General features: G+C 37.3%; 1 protein-coding gene across 1 annotated transcript in view; it reads right to left on the bottom strand.

The window, feature by feature from the left end:
- The window catches only part of Ascc3 (activating signal cointegrator 1 complex subunit 3), a 289,294-nt gene that overhangs the window by 55,737 nt on the left and 206,620 nt on the right, over positions 1-26,937 (bottom strand). Inside the window, exons 34-36 of the mRNA XM_050120173.1 lie at positions 25,821-25,946; positions 18,170-18,281; positions 17,870-18,004 (exon numbers count right to left, since the gene is read on the bottom strand). Of these exons, the coding sequence (XP_049976130.1) occupies positions 17,870-18,004; positions 18,170-18,281; positions 25,821-25,946 (373 nt within the window). The remainder of the gene's footprint in view (positions 1-17,869; positions 18,005-18,169; positions 18,282-25,820; positions 25,947-26,937) is intronic.

The raw sequence follows: 26,937 nt of genomic DNA, 5'->3' as shown, positions 1-26,937 counted from the left end.
GCAGACCATGTTCTTTTGCCTGAAAGACACAGGACTCTCAGCTGCTTCTCCAGCACTATGTCTGCTTGCATGCTGCCTTGTTTCCTGCCAGAATGATAATGAACTAAACCTCTGAATTGTCAGTGGGCCACCCCAATTAAAGTTTTCCTTTGTAAGAGTTGTCATTGTCATTGCGTCTCTTCACAGCAATAGAAACCCTAACTAAGTTATCTCCTAAAACAAGGATTTCCTAATCAAGACAAGCAGCCTCCTCCAGCGACGGTAGCTCCTACCTCTCATTTTCAAAATTACATCTCACTATTTTTCTGCTACATCCTCTATTCCTCAGTGGAATGCAAATGCTTAATAATTATAGCAAGTGCTTAATAACTGTTATTAAGTAAAATATCAGTTATGAACAGAGGGTTGTTTTAAGTAGTTTTACCTACATCAAGTAATTTACACTTTCTAAAAACCCCATAAAGTATTTACTGGGATTCCTTCTACCACAGACATGGAGAAACAGAGGTAAATTCTAAAAAGTGGCAGGGCAGGCAGCAGAGACTGCGGCAGCGGATGCGGATGCGGGATAATTCAAGCATGAAACGGTGAAGCCCACACTGAGAGCAGATCACCCCACTACAATTAAATCAAGTAGGTTATTTTGGGCCTGGCCTGCAGAGTGGTAGGCCTTTTATTGGCAAGGTCCACGGGCGAACGGGGAGCCTGGTCCTGTCCCTGAAAACCCTCCTGAGTGGGTAGAGTGTTCTTGGCCTGCGGAGGGACACAGGAAATGGAGCGGGGGCATTCCCTGACCCCCTTGAACCTCCGGTTAGTCTGCGAGGGCTGGTACCCTCTGCTGGGGCTGCTCCTCCTCTGCTGTGACCTCTCTCTCCCTGGCCCATCTCAGCTTGTACCCAGGGGCCTCCTTCACTTCCCGTCCCTTCCGCGGGCCTGCGGGATCACCCAGTTTAGCCTGTATGGGCGCTGGGTCGGGAGCTCAGGGCAGAGGGCAGTGGGAGTTTCTCTGTTTTGGTGGCTGGCCTGCAGAGTGGTATGCCTTTTGTTGGCGAGGTCCTTGGCGAACGGGGATCCTGGTCCTGGTCCTGAAGACCCTTCTGAGTGGTGAGAGTGATCTTGGTCCACGGCAGGAGCCAGGAAACGGAGCTAGGACATTTTGTAAGCGAGGCCCCTGGCCAGCAAGGAAACCTGATCCTGTTTTAAAAGACCCATTAGATAGCATTGACAGGAGGAGACGGGCAGGCGCCAAGGCAAGAATTCACCCAACAATCTGAAATACAACATGAAAACACCAGAACCCAATGATCTTACAACAGAAAGACTTAACACCCTAACAAGAAGAAGTGGAAAAAATTGACTTTATGAAAGCAATAGAGTCCCTTAAACAACATGTAAAAAATGCCCTTATAGAAATGGATGAGAAGTATAACAAAAAGTTTGAAGAAATGAGTAAATATGTACATGATATCCTGGGAAACCAAGAAAAAAATGATCAAACAGGTAATGGAAACAGTTCAAGAATTGAAAACTGAAATGGAAGCAAGGAAGAAAGCACAAACTGGGGACCAGCTGGATACGGAAAATCTAGGTCAACGAGCAGAGCCTACAGAAACAAGCATAATCAATAGAATACAAGAAATAGAAGAAAGAATCTCAGATTCTGAAGACACCATAGAGAAAATAAACGCACTGATCAAAGAAAACAGCAAAGCCAACAAATTCTCATCACAAAACATTCAGGAAATATGGGACACAATAAAAAGACCAAACCTGAGAATAATAGGAATAGAAGAAGGGGAAGAATTACAGCTCAAAGGCCCAGAAAATATATTTAACAAAATTATGGAAGAAAACTTTCCCAACATAAAGAAAGATATTCCTTTGAATATCCAAGAAGCATACAGAACACCAAACAGACTGGATCAAAGAAAAGCATCCCCTCGCCATATAATAATCAAAACACAAAATATACAGGTTAAAGAAAGAATATTAAGAGCTGCAAAGGAAAAAGGCCAAGTAACTTATAAAGGTAAACCGATCAGACTTACACCTGACTTCTCTATGGAAACCATGAAAGCCAGAAGGTCCTGGATAGAGGTTCTTCAAAAACTAAGAGACCATGGATGCAAACCCAAACTTCTATACCCAGCCAAGCTAGTATTCACTATCAATGGAGAAAACAAGACATTCCAGGATAAGAACAAATTTAAACAATACGTAGCCACAAATCCAGCGCTACAGAAAGTAATAGAAGGAAAATCGCAACCCAAGGAATCCAACATTGCCAACACTGACTACAATAACTCAGGAATCTAGCGAACCTTCACCAGTACAACTCAAAGAAGGGACACACACAAACTCTACTACCGAAAACAGTAAGAATAACCGGAGTAAACAACCACTGGTCACTAATATCACTTAATATTAATGGTCTCAATTCACCTATAAAAAGGCACAGGCTAAGGGATTGGATACGAAAACAGGATCCAACATTCTGCTGTTTGCAAGAAACACATCTCAACCACAAAGACAGGCATCTACTCAGAGTAAAAGGTTGGGAAAAGGTCTTTCAAGCAAATGGTCCTAACAAAAAAGCAGGTGTGGCCATACTAATTTCCAACAAAACTGACTTCAAACTAAAATCAATCAGAAGAGATCGAGATGGACACTTTATACTCATAACAGGAACAATTCATCAGGATGACATCTCAATCCTGAATATCTATGCCCCTAATATAAAAGCACCCACTTATGTAAAAGAAATATTTCTAAAACTCAAGGCAGACATAAAACCACACACACTAATAGTAGGAGACTTCAACACACCTCTCTCTCCAATGGACAGGTCAATCAGACAGAAACCTAATAGAGAATTAAGAGAATTATTGGAGGTAATGAAGCAAATGGACTTAACAGACATCTACAGAACACTCCACCCAAATAGGAAAGAATATACCTTCTTCTCTGCAGCTCATGGAACCTTCTCAAAAATTGACCATATACTCGGAAACAAAGGAAACCTCCACAGATACAAAAGAATATCAGTGTCCACCTGTGTCTTATCAGATCACCACGGATTAAAGTTAGATGGCAACAACTATGCTACCCCCAGAAAGCCGACAAACTCATGGAAACTGAACAGTCAACTACTGAACCACACCTGGGTCAAGGAAGAAATTAAGAAAGAAATTAAAGTCTTCCTTGAATTTAATGAAAATAAAGAGACAACATACTCAAACCTATGGGACACGATGAAAGCAGTGCTAAGAGGAAAGTTCATAGCACTAAGTGCCCACTTAAAGAAAACAGAGAAAGCATACATTGGGGACTTAATGGCACACCTGAAAGCTTTAGAAAAAAAAGAAGCAGAGGTGCCCAGAAGGAGTAGAAGACTGGAAATAATCAAACTGAGGGCAGAAATCAACAAAATAGAAACACAGAAAACAGTCCAAAGAATCAATGAAACAAAAAGTTGGTTCTTGGAGAAAATCAACAAGATCGACAAACCCCTATCCAAACTAACTAAACAACAGAGAGAGAACACGCAAATAAATAAAATCAGAAATGAAAGGGGGGACATAACCACAGACACAGAGGAAATCCAGAGAATCATTAGATCTTACTATAAAAGCCTGTATGCCACAAAACTGGAAAATGCAAAAGAAATGGACATTTTTTTAGATAAGTACCATATACCAAAGCTAAACCAAGACCAGGTGAATGATCTAAATAGACCTGTTAGTCGCGAAGAACTAGAAACTGTTATCAAAAATCTCCCTTCCAAAAAAAGCCCAGGACCAGATGGGTTCAACGCAGAATTCTACCAGAACTTCCAAGAAGAGCTAATACCTATACTCCTTAACGTATTTCACAATATAGAAACAGAAAAGTCATTGCCAAATTCCTTTTATGAAGCTACAGTTACCCTGATACCAAAACCACACAAAGACCCAACCAAGAAAGAGAATTACAGGCCTATCTCACTCATGAATATCGACGCAAAAATTCTCAATAAAATACTGGCAAACCGAATTCAAGAACACATCAGAAAAATTATCCATTATGATCAAGTAGGCTTCATCCCAGAGATGCAGGGCTGGTTCAACATACGCAAATCTATCAATGTAATCCACCATATAAATAGACTGAAAGAAAAAAACCATATGATCATTTCATTAGATGCGGAAAAAGCATTCGACAAAATTCAACACCCCTTTATGATAAAGGTCTTGGAGAGAATAGGGATACAAGGGTCATACCTAAATATAATAAAAGCTATCTACAGCAAACCGACAGCTAACATTAAATTAAATGGAGAAAAACTCAAAGCCATCCCACTAAAATCAGGAACAAGACAAGGATGTCCACTCTCTCCATACCTCTTCAATATAGTGCTTGAAGTTCTAGCAATAGCAATAAGACAACATAAGGGGATCAAGGGGATTCGTATTGGAAAGGAAGAAGTTAAGCTTTCGTTATTTGCAGATGACATGATAGTATACATAAGCGACCCCAAAAATTCTACCAAAGAACTCCTACAGCTGATAAACACCTTTAGTAGCGTGGCTGGATACAAGATCAACTCCAAAAAATCAGTTGCCTTCCTATACACTAAGGATAAGGAAACAGAGAGGGAAATCACAGAAGCATCACCTTTCACGATAGCCACAAAGAGCATAAAATATCTTGGGGTAACCCTGACCAAGGAAGTGAAAGATCTATTTGACAAGAACTTCAAGTCTTTGAAGAAAGAAATAGAAGAGGACACCAGAAAATGGAAGGATCTCCCTTGCTCTTGGATTGGGAGGATCAACATAGTAAAAATGGCAATTCTACCAAAAGCAATCTATAGATTCAATGCAATCCCCATCAAAATCCCATCAAAATTCTTCACAGATCTGGAGAAGACAATAATCAACTTTATATGGAAAAACAAAAAACCCAGGATAGCCAAAACAATCTTATACAATAAAGGAACGTCTGGAGGCATTACCATCCCTGACTTCAAACTCTATTACAGAGCTACAGTATTGAAAACAGCTTGGTATTGGCATAAAAACAGAGAAGTCGACCAATGGAATCGAATAGAAGACCCTGACTTTAACCCACAAACATATGAACACCTGATTTTCGATAAAGGAGCTAAAAGTATACAATGGAAAAAAGAGAGCATCTTCAACAAATTGTGCTGGCAAAACTGGATGTCAATCTGTAGAAGAATGAAAATAGACCCATATCTATCACCATGCACAAAACTCAAGTCCAAGTGGGTGAAAGACCTCAATATCAGTCCAAACACACTGAACCTGATTGAAGAGAAAGTGGGAAGTACTCTACAACACGTGGGCACAGGAGACCACTTCCTACGTATAACCCCAGCAGCACAGACAGTAAGGGCCTCATTGAATAAATGGGACCTCCTGAGACTGAGAAGCTTCTGTAAAGCAAAGGACACTGTCGCTAAGACAGAAAGGCAACCCACTGACTGGGAGAAGATCTTCACCAACCCCGCAACTGACAAAGGTCTGATCTCCAAAATATATAAAGAACTCAAGAAACTAGACCGTAAAAGGCTAATCAACCCAATTATAAAATGGGGCACTGAGCTGAACAGAGATCTCTCAACAGAAGAAGTTCAAATGGCCAAAAGACACCTAAGGTCATGCTCAACTTCCTTAGCGATCAGGGAAATGCAAATCAAGACAACTTTAAGATACCATCTTACACCTGTCAGAATGGCTAAAATCAAAAACACCAATGATAGCCTTTGCTGGAGAGGTTGTGGAGAAAGGGGTACACTCATCCATTGCTGGTGGGAATGCAAACTTGTGCAACCACTCTGGAAAGCAGTGTGGAGGTTTCTCAGGAAATTCGGGATCAACCTACCCATGGACCCAGCAATACCACTCTTGGGAATATACCCAAGAGAGGCCTTATCATACAACAAAAGTATATGCTCTACTATGTTCATAGCAGCATTGTTTGTAATAGCCAGAACCTGGAAACAACCTAGATGCCCTTCAATTGAAGAATGGATGAAGAAAGTATGGAATATATACATATTAGAGTACTACTCAGCAGTAAAAAACAAGGACTTCTTGAAGTTTGCAGGCAAATGGATGGAAATAGAAAACACTATCCTGAGTGAGGTAAGCCAGACCCAAAAAGAGGAACATGGGATGTACTCACTCATATTTGGTTTCTAGCCATAAATAAAGGACATTGAGCCTATAATTCGGGTTCTTAGAGAAGCTAAATAAGAAGGAGAACCCAAAGAAAAACATATAGGCATCCTCCTGAATATTAACCTTCATCAGGCGATGAAAGGAGACAGAGACAGAGACCCACATTGGAGCACCGGACTGAAATCTCAAGGTCCAAATCAGGAGCAGAAGGAGAGAGAGCACGAGCAAGGAACTCAGGACCGCGAGGGGTGCACCCACACACTGAGACAATGGGGATGTTCTATCGGGAACTCACCAAGGCCAGCTGGCCTGGGTCTGAAAAAGCCTTGGATAAAACCAGACTTGCTGAACATAGAGGACAATGAGGACTACTGAGAACTCAAGAACAATGGCAATGGGTTTTTGATCCTACTGCATGTACTTGCTTTGTGGGAGCCTAGGCAGTTTGGATGCTCACCTTACTAGACCTGGATGGAGGTGGGTGGTCCTTGGACTTCCCACAGGGCAGGGAACTCTGATTGCTCTTTGGGCTGATGAGGGAGGGGGACTTGATCGGGGGATGGGGAGGGAAATGGGAGGCGGTGGCGGGGAGGAGGCAGAAATCTTTAATAAATACGTAAAGAAAAAAAAAGGAAAAAAGAGTGGCAGTGACAGTTGTTCAATCACGTTCACTGCTCTTCTATTCATAATAGCCAGGCTGTTGACAAGAACACAGCTTGTTTTCCACCACACACTGAAGGCATGGCCAAGTTGCTGAAGACAGTAGCTATATAAACTGGTATCATTGCTTACATAGAACGTTCACCCCTAAGTTTTAGCTTCTTTGGTATAGGAAGGTACTCTTCACACTATTAAAAGAGAAACATAAACATCAACTCAACCATAACCATTTTGATCTATAATGGTGTCCTGCCTGTAATGGTGGCACAAAGCTTGTGGGAATAACAACCAATTATCTAATCTGATTTAAGGACCATTTTATGAATTGGCCCCATATCCAAAAGCTAATAACCTGAGATTAGACAATTTGGGGACTTAAAGTAAAACCATTTACTATTGTCTAAAAATCAAAAGAAAATCAAACAAACAAAACTGTAGTAACAGTATTCCTAATGACCCTAAACACCATACTGCTTAACTCATAGGTAGAGACTTGTTCTGCCATTATGAGGAAACTTCCCTCTTGAGGCAGACTGAAAAAAATACAGATCAACAGCCATGCATTACGGAGACTGAGACTCTGTAATACTCAACCATAAGTGGGATGTCTCTATCAAATCTCTCCATTCAAGACTCAGCGAACCCTGGTGAAGAGGAGGTAGAAAGAGTATAAGAACCGGAGGGAATAAGGATACCAAGGGAAAAAGAGGGCCTCTAATTCAACACAAATAAGCTAATATAAACTCAGAGACTTAGGGGGCTTGCATAGGCCCTGCATAGTTTTGCACCAGGTTTTCTGAATATATATCTTGCCTTCTAGTTTATAGTGTTTTTATGGGATTCCTGTGTGTGCAAATGAGTGGGTCTCTGTTTCTTGTGTCTTCTTTTCGGCTCCTTTCATTCTGTTAGTTTGTTGTATTCAATTCCAATGAGTTGGTTTCTGTTTTATAAAATTATATCTTATATATATTATGTTTGATGCTATTACGATTCCTTAGAAGACTGATTCTTTTCCAATGACAGACAGAAAGGAAAAGGATCCAGATGGGATGGGAAGGAGGGAGGAACTGGGAGGAGTAGTGCGAAGGGGAAACCATAAATCAGAATATATTATTTGAGAAAAAAATATATTTTCTATAAAGAAAAAAGTAAAGGGGCATGGTTAAAAAATAATTATACAAAATTACCTCTAAGTCATAATAGCAAGTTATCTGAAAAAATTACCAAGAAAATAATCTCATAGCTAGAAACATTAACATACTTAGGAATAACAATAATCACAGTGGTAAAGGGTCTCTTTCTGGTTACTAAAAAACATTTACAAAGAGGGCAATGAAAATGAAAAGAGATTCTCTGTTCATGTACTGGAAATTAATATCACCCAAAGCATTAGAAATCTTCATGGAAGAATTAAAATAATAGAATAAAGTTTGAGAAGAAGGAACAAGGCTGGAGGCATCATGTTACATGACCTAGTACACATGACAAAGCTATAAGACCTAAACACAATATAAGAGTATAAGCAGGGAAAAACATAGAAGCAGCCTAGAGCCCCCTCCCCCCCAGGCAATCCTGTAACATGAGGGCCTGCTTGTTGGGGTTTCTGTCCCACAGCCAGTAAGCCCCAAAGGAAACCATACAGAGGTCTCTATAAGTTATAAACTGACTGGCCTATTAGCTCAAGCTCCGTATTAGCTCTTATAACTTATATTAGCTCTTTTTTTTTTTAACCTATGTTAGCCACATGGCTTGGTACCTTTTTCAGCAGGGTAGGTCACATCTTCCTTCTTCCATGTCTGGACAGGACTGGGGAGGAATGGTCTTCCTCCTTCCCAGAATTCTCCTGTTCTCATTGATTTGCCTCTACTTCCTATCTGGTTGTCCCACCTATACTTCCTGCCTGGCTACTGGCCAATCAGCGTTTATTTAAAACATAATTGACAGAATATAGGATTGTCCCTCACCACAATGGAATCAAAAATGTACCAAGAATAGGTGATGAAAAAAACAAATAACCCCACCTCCAGGCACACAAGCCCCAGAGACCTGGCACACAGCCCCAACCATTCCCCACTGGAGCTCTGACCCCACCTGCACCTGGAGGAATGACAAAGCCCCAACTAAACCTAGAGGAAGAGTGACCACCTAAGCCACAGGCCCAGAAGAGGGAACCCTGAAGCACAGACCCCACTGGCACCTATTGGTGACCCCAAAGAACTCTGACACCTTGCTCAGCTTCGGTATGGGGAGGGCCCTTGGTACTGCCCCATGTGACAGACTTTTTTAACTCCCCATGGGAGAGGTCTTACACTATCTGAGGAATGGATGGGGGGCTGCAGTGGGGAGAAGGTGTGGGGAGCGCAGTGTGTGTGTGTGTGTGTGTGTGTGTGGGGTGACTGGGATTGGTATTGTTTTAAAAAATAAAAAAAGAATAAAAAAATGAAAAAAATCCCCAAACACTGTCTCTTTAATAAATATTGCTGGGGAAAAATATGTCTACTTTTCTCATACCATGCACAAATTGAAATGCATTAAAAACTTAAACATAAAAGCTCAAAATATAAAATTAGTAAAAACATGAATGCAAAATAGGATCATATTAAACTAAGAAGTTTAGACTCAGAAAGAACAAAAAGGAAAAACAGAAATTAAACAAAGTCCAAATAAAAATAATCACGATAAAAAACCAGAATACTGATACAACATACAGAATAAGAGAAAATACTTCCAAGCTGCAGTAGAAAAAGGAACATAAACATCAGAACAGCTAGAAAAAGATCAGTTCTATCAACAATGAACAAAAGACAAGTGTAGAATGTCTCCAAGTTGATGACTGGGGAGGAGTTCCAGAGACCTGTGCACAATAAGAGCTACTGCTATTGCTTCTGTTGCCTACCATAATCTGACAGTAAGACCCTGCTGCTAAAGATACCGGACTCTTAGCCTCACTCCCTGCTGGGTAGCTTTCACAGAACCAGGAAGTGTCCTGCATCTGGGGAAGAAAAGTCACCAACAGTCTTAAGGAGCTGTAAATCCTGTAAGTTACCATAATAATCAGCCTGAAAAGACAAGTCCCTGGATAGAGCAGGAACATGATTGTTACAGAAGCAGCCATCAATCTGACTGGACTTAAGTCCTCTCCACAGGAGAAAACAAATGCCTGGTACTATAAATCTGATCAAAAACTTGTTGCTTGGGAAACTAATAGAGGCCAAAGGGGAGAATGTTTTATTATTTTGCTAAATCAGTATCAGACTGCCTTCTAAATACTAATATCCACAATGGTGGACTATATCAGTTCTCTCTCAGTCTTCTTCAGAGAAACTCTTTTGCAGCATCAGGTTATAATATAGATTCATAACTTGCCAAAAAACAGAAATATCTGTGGAATACTCAACTCCAAAAGGACATTTATGTCTTACTATCTACCTTGGGACCAGGGAACAGCACAGAAGAGGGTGCATGAAGATGAAAAGACTCAGGGTTTGGGGACAATTGTTGTGAAATGGTGTCTTCAGTACATGCCAAGGATGTTGTGCTCAAGAAGGCAACCTGAATAAGCTAGTCAAGGCAGTCAAAATCTTAGCATAGATAAGGAAGGGCTCCTAAGACCCCAGAGGAGCTAGTGGCAGCTGACAGGGGATAGGGAGGGTGTGGCTCTCATAGGTTAATCATTTCCCAGTGGATGACTTCATACATACTCCTCAGTAGTTGCAAAGCATGGACTTTGTACTTGGTGGTTTACTAAAAATAATAATTACATGGAGTTGAGAGAACTAGGGGGGTAGTATTGAGGTTTTAGGAGGGAAGTCATGGAGGGGTAAGATATGATCAAAATATATATACATGCATGGACTGCTCAAGGTCTTAAAAAATGAAACAAAATCAGGCAAAGCCCTGAACAGATAATTTCCATAAGGCATACAAATGATCAATGAGCATGTAAAAATAGCATGATTAAAAATCAGTTGTATGCAAATCAAAGTGATGAATGCCTCCCGCCCCGAACCACCACAACATATTAGTGGCTACTGTTAAAAGAAGAAAAAAAATTGGCAGCAGTGTGCAGAAATGAGAGTTCTTATACATTCTGGGTGGAAATCTGAACTAGAACAACTATTATGTGGAACTGTGTAGAAGCTTCTCACAAAATCAGAACTACTAAATAATTCAGCAACCCCACTTGTACATATATAACCAGAGAAAATGAAATCAATACAGAAAAGTGATATATGCTCTTCCATGTTACCGAAGCTCATTCACAAACATGATAAACTTAGCTATCTTACTGATCAAATGACAAATTGATAAGGAAAATATAGCACACAAATATCAATGTGATTCAGGTTTGAAAATAAATTCTGTCCATTGTGACAATATGGCTAAACCTAGGGAACATTATTTTAAGTGAAACAAGCCATGTACAGAAAGATGAAGACAAAAAGAGGCAGAGAAAGAATGAATGAAATCTCATTCATGTATGGAACCCATAAAAGCTGACCTCATAAAAAGAAAGGAATGTAGTAGTGGTTACTAGGGCATAAGTGACCAGAGGTCTATGTAGGAGGGCAGGGAATATATAATTATAGCTAGAGAGCACACATCAGACAAAGGCAGAAGGCACACTGCTTGTGAAGCTGTAGGGAAACAATGAAAGCACAGAGATGGGGAATGACTGCAATGCAGTTTCTTTCTTGGGCAATAAGCTGTCGTAAAACTGTGGAGATGACTGACTGGTTCTGACTATATAACTCATATGATTGGTGGCATGATAAGGTGGATTATATCTCACAAACTTGTTTTTAAAATCCAAAATTATTAATTGCATATTTTGTCAAATAAGTCATGATAGGGTTCCTTGGAAAAAAATTTGCAAACTTCCCTTGTCTTTTCAAGGCCTTCATAATTCCTTCACTAAGTAGAAGCACCCTCAGCAAATGTGCCCTGATGACCCTATGTGCATGTGATCCAATTCTGCCAGGCTGGGAACTCTGATTTTCAGAGACAACAATGCCATCAAGTCTTTGCTCTGAATGTTTTGTTCTGGACTGAACATTTCCCATGGACATTTCAAGCAGTACTGAGTAGCAACGCCAGACACAAACACAAGCTTCTAACATTATGGCCCTAAGTTTGTTTGTTCTAGCAAAAATTCCTTTAAAATACAGGGATGTGTCTTCTATTTCTCTGGTTCTACTCAGCTGTATTTAGGGTCAGTACTGGACAAGAACACTTACAGATTTTGAACAAGCAATAACAAAGTATTTCTATCGACAGTTTAGGCTAAGAAAGTTATGAGCAAATGCTTTTTACATGCTTTGCAAATTTAGATAAGATGGTAAAATAATATGCAGAAACAGAAAAAAAAACAGTACAAAACATCAAAGAGAAAGCAGACATGACATTTCCTAAGTTGCTTGGGAGACCTGAATCTAACATTGTCTTGACTCTTGCAACTGTGCAGTGTAGTAGGAGCGGCGGGGCTGTGTCCCGCCAACTGGCTAGCTTTACATCCGAAATAATTACACGGAAACTGTATTCTTTTAAACACTGTTTGGCCCATTAGTTAAAAGAATACAGTTTCCTTGTAATTATTTCGGGTAAAGCTAGCCAGGTGGGGGGAAGCAGCCCGCTGCTCTTACTACAGTGCAGAACTTAGAAATTTTTATGATTTTTCCATACTGTATCATGTTAGACAAGGGAGGGTATTTAAATTTTTAAATAATAAAGTTGAATTGTTTATGGAAGAAAGATTAAGTTTATTAATAATTTAGTATTGTAACTCATGCCTTCATAAAAAAATCCACCAAGTTTTAGAATACTAGTAATTGATAGTTATGTTTTGTGTACTCATTTAGGAAACCAAAAGTAATAAGAACAAAAACTGATCACAAAACTAATTCTAGGTATTATCACATACATCATATATTCAGAACCTAATATGTTAAGAACTTTGGTCTCCTAAACAGTAACAAACTTATTTCAGATTGACATCTTTTACCAGTAAAATAGTTCTTTTCACTTGGTTGAAAAAAGCTTATAAATCTACAATTTTGGGAGAAGCTAAGAAATAATGGAGAATAAAGACAGTCTCAAGGGTAAAGGATGAAGAGAATAAAAAGATACTTTAAAAAAGACATTTGCCATCTGTGCCTCTTCCAAAGATGCCAGGCAGCCCCCAGGCTGAGGTATAGGGATACTCTCCTCACAAACCTTGGAATGTATCACATCAGGATTCCCCACATGGGATACCGAGCAGCAGATGGGACCTTGTGACTGCCATGAGGTGAGGTGGAAATGGAAGGCCACTGAGGTTGTGGTGTCCACTGTTAGTTAACCTTCCTTTCATTTTTTTCTTTAATGAACTCTTTCATTTTACAAGCTAAGTCCCCGCCCCAAAGTACTATTTATGCTAGGCCTGTTATTTTAACTTTCTTTAAAAAATTATCACTTATTTTTTTAACCACCTTGAAAGTAGGAGAAAGATGTTTTTGTAACTTGATACCACAGATTTGTAGTATACTACAAAATGACAAGATATAAGCATTAAGGTACTCAATTACTGAAATAGTTATACACTGACTATTGTGACAGATAAATCAGCTTGGCAAAGAAGTACTGATAAAGCTGAAAATTTATTGATTATAAATTTATATATATCTGAAACTTTAAAAAATTTGAAATTGCTGTATTTTAATGTATGAAGTCTGTTCTTTTATTCGAATCTTTGCTGGGAAATAGATTAATCATTTGTAAAGTATCTGACATATATGCATATAATCCCATGCTTTATGTAAACAAGAATAACTTCATGTTTCTGCCCAGTTACAAGAACAACAGACAAATAATTTTTACACTGAAAAAAGGTCTGAAAATTCGAGAGGCATAAGGTATATTAAGACTATATTTTCGATTTCTTTCAGCTATTAATACCCTAAGGAAACACACAGTTAAAACTATGTTGGAATAGATTCTCCAGCTTTGAAAGTTTTCACTTCCATTGCTGTTTTAAAATAGCTGCTTTCTAAACACCTACGAAACACATCAAACCTGACCCTGCTGTGCCATGACGATGGACACTTTCTGCTCTGGAGTTGTGCCAGCATCATTAAGAGATTCTTCAAATTACTTTTGAAATGTACTTTTCCCTCAGGATTTTCACTTATTCCTAATTAGACTACTAACTACAAGCTTTGTAATCCCTGTTGCCAAAACTGCTAAATGCTTCAATAAGTAGGAGGAGGGCATCAATGGAGCAGGACAGATGTAATGTCACTGGTTAACAATAGAGGTGTGAAGCAGCTGCCTTAATTATGAAGCTTATTAATTCATGGTGTGGAAAAAGGCTTGGCAAGTGTTCTTATAAAATACCCGATCTTTTCAAAATAGCATCAGATGGTTTAAAACTTTAAATATACATTTCCAACAAGGAATACTAAAATGATTATTTTTGCCTGTGATTAACATTTATATTCAATACTTACAATCTAGGTTACAAGATCACACAAAATTTTAAAACTAACTCTAATTTATTTTTAAAATTATATGATGTTAAAACTTAATGTTTACTTTTTTTTTAAGCTAGAACTGACCTACAAGATAAGATAAAATGTGTCTAGGAGAGGTAGGTATTGGGGAGACCTAAAGAACTACTTCCTATGGGTTATGAAGCAGCTCATTATTACTAAAATTGGTTTTTATTATTTATATGATTATACCATAGGAAGTTGTTGAGGCTTGTAAGTAATATACATAAAGTGCAAAGCATATAGTAGATAGGTAAAAGTAATTTTTTATTTGCGTGCTCCTACTAGTAAGATTAGTGAGGAGAACAGTTTCAGCACAATACAGAATGATGAAATAATCAGCAGAAATTATTACTGCAAATATAGTAGTCTGTAACACCCAAAGTAAAAACCTCCAGAATATTCTGAAGGTTAAAAATCTCCCTAAAGCATCTACAGGGCAAACAGACAGAAAAGACATGCATGTACCAGGTAAGTCTGCTCCTAATGCAGCCCCGCTTTCCCGACCTAAAGAGAAACAATCCTGGTCACACATACACACACTTCCATCTTCTAAAAATAGTTCATTGGCAGTGTACTTATTCTGACTCTTTTGAAAAAGTTTATGTCTTTGGTCTACAAGTGATGATTCAAAACTGCCCGTCTAAGATCTGATAGAATCAGTTCCCAATTATGAACATGTCACAAGAGCAAAAGCTGCTTCTGTTCAGACAACACATACAGTGATCCAAAGTCCACCTTGCTAGGCTTTAGCCACTCAGTCTGGGCCATTCAGTATTCTCTACAATGTCCTCCAAACTTGAGGTCAACAGAACTGTACACATCAAATATCCCCAGGAGATTAACAAGGAGGGCAGAATATGCATTTTGTTTTGTCTTTAAAATTTTTCTTCTGAAAACAAGCAGAGCTCTGACTGGTTTTAGCAGTATCTAGGTGTCACTCTGCCACAGATCACAGCTTATCCGACAATTACAATATTCACTGATAATGCCTATGGTTTCATATCTTGATCTCAAGTGCCTCTCACTCTATACATACACAACTAGCAAGAAGAATCAACATAAAATATATGGTTAAAAGGTGACCATGAAGAACAGAGAATAACATTTAGAGCAGTGGTTCTCAACCATCCTAATGGTTCAACTCATTAATTCAGTTCCTCATGCTGCGGTGACACCAACCATAAAATTATTTCATGTCTACTTCAGAACTGCAATTTAGATATTGTTATGACTCAGAATGGTATGCAGGATATATCTGCTATGTGACCCCCCCAGAGGGGTTGTAATATACAGATTGAGAACCACTGATGTAATGAATAAACTATTTTTGATATACCTATTTTTTAATGCAATCTCTGCTAAGTTCCTTACTTATTAATTTTTATTATGTAGAAGAATTTAGTGTCACCTGCAAATTCAGAAACTTCCTGTTGCCTCTATACTTTGGTGAAAGGTGATAACAGAATCACCATTGTGAAAACTACTGAGCTCATCCCAAGCATCCTGAGGATAGAGGAAAAGGACACAGAGAATAGGGATTAGTAGCTAGATATAAATGGATCTAACAGACCAATTGTTTTAAATCAGTCATGCCAATCTTCTACTATGAAGTACTGTAAAGTGGAAGGTTCCGTTCCAAAAATATTAATTAAAAAGGATATGATAAGGTGACCTGATTAAATACTTTCTTTTACTTTCGAAAGAAAAATTCTTTTCTGGTAAATACTACAAAGTCAATAAAGTCACTACAATCCTAATCCAAAAGAAATTCTATTTCCTCAGAAAAGCAGAAAGCAATTTGTAAAAGATTATATAGATGCTATGAATTCCAGTTTATTTTTAAGTCACATACATGACTTAGTGTAAAAGTCTATATAATTATCTTCTCCTATAGGAGAAAAGGTGTAAGCAATTAAAAAATCTCCTTGATAATAACTGAAGGGAAGTGACAGGCTCATGTTTTTAAAGCTTTTGGTGAATCAATGTTTTGATATACTTTTTTCTTCCAGAGTCATCTTCTAAAACATTTTTTTTGTGCCAGTAACAATGATACCATGACATTTCTCAGAAAAGAGGATATTTCAATGAACATAATTTCTGTATTATAATTAACACATAACAAAAGGTCAAATATGTGTAGCTTAAAACATGAGAAATTCTTCTTTGTATAAGAAAGATTTATTTCTAAAAAAATCCTCATCTTTTAAATATTTTTCATGTTTTTACATTAAAATATACTTTCATTATTTCCCCCTTCCGTTTCTTCCCTCCAACCATTCCTATGCACACCTCCTTTGCTGTCTCTCAATTTCATGGCCTCTATTTCTTTAACTGCTATCACACACACACACACACACACACACACACACACTTCTAAAGAAAGAAATATAACCTGTTTAGTCTGCACAGAGTTATGTGTGTGGGTCAGTGAATGTGCCATGCATGCCTGCATGACCTGGGTATGAGTGTCCCTAGAGGACAGAAGCAGGTGTTGGATCTCCTGCATTTTGAGTTACATGAAGTTATGAGCTGCTTGACATGTATGTTAGGAATCAAACTTGGGTCCTCTGGAAGGGCAGCAAGTGCTCTTAACTGCTGAGCCATCTCTCTAGCTCCAGAAATGAGACAATTTCATTACTGACAAATTAAATTTAAGAAAATACTATAGTGGGCGAGGGATATGAACCAGTAGGCAAAATGCCTGCTATATAAACACCAAGAACTTCATTTGGATCCCTCCCATCCGCATAAAGAGCCAGACATTGTGGCATACACCTGTCATTTGGAAGTAGAGACAGGTAGATCCATGGAGCTTTTGCCAGCCAGCTTATAGTTCTTAAATGTGCAGGCAAAGTAAGACCCTCACCCCTTGTGCAGAGTACGCTTTAAACTTCAACATTAAACCTAGGTTTTAGTTTTTTTTTTTTTTTTTTTTTTTTTTTTTTTTTTTTGGGAAAGAGAAGACAGAGTATAGTAGATTTACCATATGATATGTTCCCTTTCTTAGAAGGAGATAGATAGGAGATGGAAGTGGCATTTAAGAGCTTTCATGGCGCTGATTTGAAATAAAATTTAGTCATATGGATCCTTAAGAAAAGGCTATTTAGTAACATCATAGAGTACTCAACAGAGCCATCCAAATAAATGAACAGCAAGTTTTCAATCTCAGAGGGGACACTGAGTCATCAGGTTTGCTTTGGGGAGTGCAAAGTAGACCACTAATTTGGGCTCACATACCAACAGCACCTATCCTACTCAGGAGGATCCTGAGTCATATCATCACATCTGTTGCAAGATAATCCTACATATGAAAATGGAAAGAACCCTTGTTTGAAAGAAAGAAGACACTCCTGTACACTCTCAGGTAAAATTTTCTGACCTGGAAACAATATAATTTCCAAATTATAAGAGAAGTTGTAAAATATATGAACCACAGTAGTGTAAAAAACCACACTCAGCATTGAAATATATAAGTCAAAGTAGTGTAAGACTCACACTTAGAATTGAAAGCAGTTCTTCAACGCTGCACTCAGGTTTCAAACGGTCCTTGAACATTTTGACTGTTTTGTGCTTCAAATAGTAATAGGAGGCAATTCGACCACATTCTAGTGGCTCAATGCTGCGGTTATCCTATTTCAAATAAAGGTAGAACAAGGTAAGTGAAATGTACAGTGGAGGTCCACATTCCTAAGAGAGTAATGGTTCACACTGTGGTTACTACCATTACAGATTTGTTGTAAATTTCAATAGCACAAACCCCATCACCCTCTGTCAAAAGCTGGATCAGAGTCCCACCTCTCCAACTTCAATGCAGTGGGAAAGCTCCAACTCAACCAGAGACTTCTCAATCAGATGTGACAGGAACTTGTTCATGGAGTCGTGGCTGACATCATCCAAGCTGTAGTAACTAGGAAAAAAGTGAGGTCAGTTTCAAGATGTGTCTACTAGAGTTGTCACATCAGCTTTATGATCTTTTCAGAATTTTAAAAGCATGAAATTACAGTAAATATAAAATGGAATGAAAAAGTAAAACAAACACAGTCAGCATTCCCATTTTACTATTGGGTCAACGGCCCAATAGTAAACTTTGCCAACACCAATGAAAAAGAAAATATGTTTCTTTTTCATATTTAAAATACGTAAAGTAGGCATATAAAGCAGTACATCACATGAAAAACACTTTCTTATGTTACATTTGATATTAATTCATTTTACCCATCTATTCTAAAGCAACCTTATCTACTGAATTTAGAAAGTGTGAAATGCAATGTTTGACTGAAATCACATATAATACACATATACATGTACACACACAAACACACACACACCTTTTATTATAAAATTTACCCTTAACAATTTTATAAAGAAATCAGAACTACTGATCTTAGTAGTAGATGAGTGCCTCTAGGAAAATTTGAGAAATTTTCTCCTGATGCTTATGAAAAATGATGTTCTAACATCTGGAAAGGAAATCATCAATCTAAAATAAAGCATTGTAATTTGTAATACACAGCAAACACAAACACCCAGCTCTGAATATTTTCCAAATAAAACCTCTAAGAGCATGTAAGTTATCTGACCATTCATTCTCCACTGCAACAAAGAAAGGCAAATGCAGAATAAGGAGTCTGTACCTGGGAAGGAACACAGAAGGTGAAAGTGACACAAACAACAACGGCAGTTTCCAAATTCCTGCCAGTAAATTCCACAGTAATCAGCATGGAGAATATATATAATATCCTACCTCTCTTCTCGGTCCAAGAAAGGACCAGTGTAGAACTGAAAGTAATGTTAAAGGCTTACAAACTCTTTTCACTAAAATACCACTATGGTAGCTTCAATGTTGCAACAGCATTGGAAAAAACTGTTACCAATCTCAAATGAAAGAGGCCCATATAAAATCCCTATCACAGAGGGCTAGAAAAACACTGCAAAGATGACTCTTCACAGGGACATTTCAAACTCCACTGGAAGTTAAAAATTATGTAAAAATATTTAATTGAGGAATTAAAATCATGTCAGGATAAAATTAAATTTATAGAAAACAATATCACGAAACAAAAATTAACATTCCACTTTTGTCTATAAATTTATTAGGTTATTAATAAAAAAGCCCATGGATAATGTTTCTACTAATAATCATTATCTTAAATACTTAAGTGGAATGCCAACTTGCCATTTTATAATATAATAAGTGTTAGATGTGAAAATATTTAAGGCCATAAACTATAAATCTCCTTAACATAGATGTTTTCCATATAGATTTTGCTCCATCCACTATATTTAATTTTACTTTATTCACTATAATTCTGTTTTGGTGGTGAATTTTGCCTCTGAATGCTTTTAAAGATGAATTTCCTCCAAATAACGCAGTTGGGGGAAACCCTTTGTAATCATTTAAAATCCATAGGTAAGAGAAAACACTTGGATCAAACAATGCTGTCTCTGAGAATGCAATTATCTCACAAAGAATTATTCACAATCCAGCCTACTGAACAATCAACTTATTCTAAAAGGAAATATTTAAAGTTGTTACTGATAAACATTCATAAATTTTTTCTGAATGTGATTAAGTTCTCATTGTCACAACTGGAAGAACACAATTTCAGTGTGAGGAACGAAACTTCACTGACTTTTCTGAAGCATATTTTGTGGTTTAATATTCAGTCTGATGGCAAGATCACTTAAAACATTAAAATAGTCTATAGAGTATATGTTCTATCATAATTAGATTCATCATTATGATATATTATAAAATAATATAAATGTAACAATTATGTTTTAGGAATCATAACATTTTGAGAGGTCTGATTGGGTACACAACATATTCTTTTTTTTTTTTTTTAATCAGTGAGCTGTTACCGCCCAGTTTCTAATCTAAGTAAAAGGACATATTATTATTTTCAATAATCACTTTACTCCCCTGAAAAAGCATGTGGCAGCTAACTAAAAAGGTCTGTTTTCATGTTGTACAAGATTTATAATTTACTGGTTATTTAAACAGCGATTCTTACACAACTGTTTAATTACAGCTAACGGGCAGAGTGCAGTTTCATGCTCACTGTGTCGAATCATCAAGTCATTATCTTCCTCCGCTACAAACAGAAAGCCTCCCTTTTGTCAGCATGCTATTTCATTTCTTTCCCAGAGAAACGCAGTTTCACAATAATTGACTTGTCAGAAACTCTAATTTATGCGACTGCGCTCTGTAAGGTTTCTCTGTATTGGACTTAACCTGCACACAAGCAGGGCTGAATATTTACAATGCCGTTAACAGGTGCTGAGTTGTTTAATGGTTCTAATAGCCAGAAGTGTGCTGAGAAAGCCAGCGGGATCGCAATTACAGGCTGTTTGAACACAACAATTACTAGTCCCTCGAGAAGTGTGAAAGTCAAAGGCAGTTTGATACTGACAGCATCTAGCACATGGGCTAAGCAAGTGAACTTCTATTAGCAGTCCATTGGGAAACAGTCATAACAAGCCTCGCCCTGAAATAAAAATTTAAAGTCTATAAAATTTAAGCAATCAAAACCCCACACAACTTTAAAAAATATTAGCCTTTAAAGTCCTTATTATGGTAGAAGGAAGAATTACACACAGGAACCCACAGAATATATTTTTCCAACTTGAAACCAGATGAAATCTCACCATCTAGGAATGAAAGAGGTTTTATAGTAAAGGGAAACTGAGACAAAGTTACAGCAAACAGTTTGCATTTAATGTGAACAGTGGCAACCATTTCCTTTTTGCTTTATGTAAACCTGGCCAGATAGCTTGCTGAGAAAATTGCCATCAGTACTGAAATGCCACTGCCGTAACTGTCAGTGCTGAGAAGTCATTTGTTACAGCACCATGTTTTTTTATGTTCAGATTATGCAGCAGTAATAATGACACAAATAATGGAAGAGCGCTCAGGGACAGCTGACAAGACCTCATTTTTGCCTAGATATATTTAAAAGCAGAGTGAAACCGACTATGCAAATTGAATCACAAACTCAATTTGGGATAGCTTCTATTTTATTAAAACAATATATGTGTTTATACACTTTTGAACAAGAGAGTATATGCATGTGTACATATATATATATATTAGCATAAAAGCCTTGTCTATACTCATGTGCAATTGAATGTGTATTATATATGCATATATACTTACATAGCTAGCAAGTCAGGAAGAGTGGCTGGCGTGGTGTAGTGTTAACTTTATAGTGTTGGTATGATTAACTGAGGGGGCTAGAACAATCAGGTCATTCTTATTTATTTATAATGGATTGTCGTTTGGAAACAGTATTTCTTTTCTATGAGTAAATAAATACACATGTGTATGTGTGTGTATGTATAGAAACAAGCTTGCATATGAACATTCCTTCCACTCAAGATAATTCAAATCTCAATTTATGCCACTGGATGAAAGGAAGCACTAAGAAAAAAATACTAATGTTACACAAAATACAGCTGTTAATATGAGAAAACTATAGATTTTTAAGAGAAATTTGCCTGTTTTCTCAATTCCGATGTGTTTGTGCCAAGCACTGAAGATAGATGATTTTAAAAGGGACAATAATAAAGAAAATATAGTCAAAGCCAATATGAAGATGTGATGTAAAGGGATAGCTTGGACACTGTGGGAATATAAATGAGTACAGTCATTACAGCAAATAGTGTGAAATTCCCCATAAAACTGAAAACAAAATCATCAAATAATCCAGCTATGTCTCTCCTAGGGTTCTCTTTGTTGTCTAGGTTCTCTGGGGTTGTGGACTGTACACTGGTTTTTCTTTGCTTTATGTCTAAAGGCTACTTACGAGTGAGTACATGAAGGGGAGAGGGGAGGTAGGGATGGGAGTGAAGAAAATATTATAGTGCAATAAAAACAATTAAAAAAAAGAAAGCACTCTTCTCAAATTCTTATTTTGCCTTCTGTTTTGGTTTGCATGTTGTTAATTCTGCATCTATTTTAGTCTTGTACTTGCTCTCTTTCATATTGTTTTGAGACAGTCTTACTATTTAAGCCAACATGGTCCCAAGCTTATGTCTCCACTCCTGGCTCAGCCTCCTGAGTGATGGGATGACAGGTGTACTCTATCACTTCTATCTATTATTCTCTTGTACATCTTTCCAACCTTAATAGTAAATTTCATATATTTGAAAACTGCTATTTTAATTTTGTATGTACCTTACAATAAATGTTTGCTTTGATTTACAAAACGGATCTGAACTGTGTATGGTGGCGCACACATTAGCCTCAGCACTGAGGAGCCAGTGGCAAGGGGGATCTCTGTGAGTTTGAGATCAGCTTGATTTGATCCCGGATAGTGAGTTCCGGGATAGCATCATAGCTAAATAGTGAGACCCTGTCTTAACTCACCCCCTCAATAAAAATAAATGGATCCTAGAATTTCTATCTTAAACAGGGAAATATGAATCGCTGACAAGATTTTTTTTATTATAATTGACCTGACTATGACACAAAAAGATGCTGCCCATGTCCTGTGCTGAAAGACAGCAATGGTACCCATTTTACCCACAATGAAAGCCAAAGTCTTAGTCCATACAGTGTCAAATGGTTTATTTACCATAACATAGCAAAAACTTTTGCTTACTAATACATCTTCAGATAATTAATTGTAGCTAGAACTTGGGTCGTCATGTTTGTCTAGCAAACACTTTACCTGGAGAGCTATTTTTAGAAAAACAAATCATTTTTGTAATCTGGGCTGATTAATTGATGTAGATTTGCACTGCAGAATGACAGTTTTATTCTAATCAGAGTTGCCTGGAACATTTACTTAGGTAGCTACTAAAGAAATAAGCACACACATTACAGGGTCAAGAGGAGATACTTTGTATCCTAAAAATCAGCTGAAGTAGCATATATCAATGTGATTGGAATATTGGCCATCAGGCAAAACTTGTGAGGCAATGTGAATTCTGCAACACATGTTGATTTACACGGATGATGCCTACAACTGAAAAAAAGAAACACAAGTCACCAGCCAACAAAATGCCTTTGATCAGAGACCTAGTAAAATTTCCTTTTAAAATTCCATCACTGTGCAGCACTTCTAGTGTTGAGTCTAATTACCACTGTTTATTATGATTGTATGGAGATTTCCTTGCTATAAAAATGAAAGTGAAAAAAGAAAAAAAAAGAAAGTGAAGTTATATCCACCCAAACCAAATTATCTGGGAAATTTCTTACTCATTATCTTTAAAGAAAACCAAACTATATCTAATTTACATGTTCTATGTAATTAATCTTCTTTTTGATCAATACAGTTTGACAGAGTACAAATGGGACTAAATTAGGGGTAGACAAGAAGCAGGTGGAGAGTAACTGAAACTAGGGAAAGATGATTTATTTTGAAGTAAAAACAAAAAAATGAACTTCAAACTCTACTACAGAGCTACAGTACTGAAAAAAGCCTGGTATTGGCATAAGAACAGACAGGAGGACCAATGGAACTGAACAGAAGACCTGGATATTAATCCACGATCCTTTGAACACCTTATTTTTGACAAAGAAGCTAAAAATATCAAATGGAAAACAGAAAGCATATTTAACAAATAGTGCTGGCATAACTGAATATCAACATGTAGAAGAATGAAAATAGACCCATATTTATCATAATGCACAAAACACAAGTCCAAATGGATCAAAGACCTCAACATAAAGCCAGCCACATTGAACCTTATAGAAGAGACAGTGCAAAGTACACTTGAACGTATTGGCATAGGAGACCACTTCCTAAATATAACTCAGTTAGTACAGACACTGAGAGAAACAATTAATAAATGGGACCTCCTGAAACTGAAAAGCTCTGTAAAGCAAAGGACATGGTCAACAAGACAAAATGATAGCCCACAGAATGGGAAAAGATCTTCACTAACCCCATATCACAAAGAGGTCTGATCTTCAAAATATACAAAGAACTCAAGAAATTGGTCACCAAAAGAACACATAATCCAATAAAAAAAAATGGAGTACAGACCTAAACAGAGAACTCTCAACAGAGGAATCTAAAATGGCTGAAAGACACTAAAGGAAATGTTCTGCATCCTTAGTCATCAGAGAAATGCAAATTAAAACAATTCTGAGATTCCAGATTACACCTGTAGAACTGGCCAAGATTAAAAACATTGACGACAAGTTATGCTGGAGAGATTGTGCGGAAAAGGGAACACTTATGCATTGCTGGTGGGAACGCAAGCGAGTACAGCCCCTTTGGATGTCAGTGTGGCGATTTCTCAGAAAATTAGAAAACAACCTTCCTCAAGACCCAGTAATACCACTTTTGGGTATATATCCAAAGGATGCTCAATCGTGCCACAAGGATATGTGCTCAACTATGTTCATAGCAGTTTTGTTTGTCATAGCCAGAACCTGGAAACAACCTAAATGCCCCTCAACCGAAGAATGGGTAAGGAAAATATGGTACATTTACACAGCAGAAAACAATAACAACATCTTGAATTTTGCAGGAAAATGTTTGGAGCTAGAAAACATTATTTTGAGGGAGGTAATCCAGACACAGAAAGACAATTATCACATGTACTCACTCATAGGTAATTTTTAAACATAAAGCAAAGAAAACCAGCCTACAAATCACAATCCCCAAGAACCTAGACAACAATGAGAACCCTAAGAGAGACATACAGAGATCTTATCTACATGGGAAGTAGATAAAGATAAGATGTCAACCTTTACTCTCTGAGCACAGCAAACTTTCCTAATCCATAAACACTAATTACTCTTCCAATCCCCAGGACTCTTTGTGTTTATTTCCTGCCTGGATGCTTTACACCTTTTCTAGTTCTGAATATCTGAAGTATCACATTATCTGACAAGCTATTACCTTCACAGGATTAAATACAGTTCTCTTAGAGAATTTATCAAATTCTAGTGCTTATTCATGCTTTTCCTATAAGAAATGGGAGTCACTGGAGACAAGGGATGGTAAACACAAACATGCATTTCAGAGCTTGACATAACATCTGATAAGTGCCTGCTAAATCAAGATCTAATAAACCAGAAAAATAGGATCAAATACAGCACAATCTTATCTTGTAGAATTCTTATTAACACTAAGAAATACCCCATAATTTCTCTTATCCAACTTCACCACTCTTAACCTTTCTTTGAACTCCAACTGTATTTCTGTTAGTTACTACCACATAGTAACGAAGATGCCTTAATGACTTTCAGTGCTTTGTCTTCCAACTACATAGGAAAATTATCCTACAGCAATTCAAATAGCAAATGTATACAATCAACCATACTCTTACGTACTATGACTATATGGGACATTATATGATTTTCTTGTAAACTTGCATCTACAGAATGTGTTAAGAGCTGACAAACACTCAGACTTGGAGTTTCTTTTAAATGCCTGTGCTTTCTGTACATACAACGTGCAACTGCCCATTCACAGAGCCTCACACTTACCTAGGGTTCATCATAAGACGCCGGAAAAAGTAAGTCCATGTGATATAATCCATTGCATCTTGCTTAGATGTTATTGTACCTCCAGCAATCTCTGCTTTTAAGTGGTCAGAAAGCACTCCTAATAAGCTATATATTGAGTAAGAGACAAGAAATACAATGAACAATAAAGATTCAGATTTTTATGTTCTCAGCTATCAAAAAGTGGTTTTATGTAATTTATGTATAACAACTTTGTATAATTTATAAATAACTTATTTCAGATTATTTGGTGATAACTGTTAAAAGTTGTTACAAATTCTATAGATTCGTAACTTAGTACCATGAACTTAAGAACACATTATTAACTAGCACATATATGCTTATGCTTTATTTCTTGTTAAAATGTACATGCATATGAACAGAGTGCAGAGTACTATAGTAATATAGACTTTCCCCAGAATACCTTAAGTAGTAACAACCAGCTGAAAGCAGTTACTACTACCTGCCATCTGGTAAATACTCAACAAATAGTAACCTTGCTATCATTCTTTCAGAAAATAATGGTTATATGGAAAAATAAAACATAGGCTGGCAGGAAGGAAGCTAGAAACTTACAGAAAAAGATGTGACTCAAGAGAGGAGGCTTGTCGAATGAAATGAAGAACATAAGAAGTGCTGGAGTAAAGACTAAAAGGGAACTTGTGAGACAGGGATGATAGGCGGAGGCAGACATTTCCTCTATTCACCCAGTGAACACTAAGTGCTTGAAAGAATAGGAAAGTTTCGTGGAATATAAAAAGGTGATCAGATGTGTTGAAAGATTGGGAAAGAACATGCTAATTTTAATTTCTTATGTAAAATGTAAAAAGCAAGCAATGTCAAAAAAGGGCTAAATAATTACAAATAGAATCATATGCAAAGTATTCAAATTAACTTTTGTAAAGGACATGAATAGATTAGAAAAACAATGTAAAAAATATTCTCTATGACAAGCTCAATTTATTGCGGCAGAGTGAAAGTGGTTACAGTCTGCATGAAGAGTACTGGTAATATCCACTGCAGGGCTGAGTGTAATCTAGCAATTCCCTTTTTTCATCACCGTCTGATAGAGAAACATCTGTTTGTAATATCAGAAAGG

This window comes from Alexandromys fortis, unplaced genomic scaffold (assembly GCF_014885135.2).
Source record: "Alexandromys fortis isolate MF-2015 unplaced genomic scaffold, M_Fortis_MF-2015_v1.1 scaffold_141, whole genome shotgun sequence".
NCBI classification, from domain to species: Eukaryota; Metazoa; Chordata; class Mammalia; order Rodentia; family Cricetidae; genus Alexandromys; species Alexandromys fortis.
Note: the sequence above shows the minus strand (reverse complement) of the source record. Positions and strands in the feature narration are given on the sequence as shown.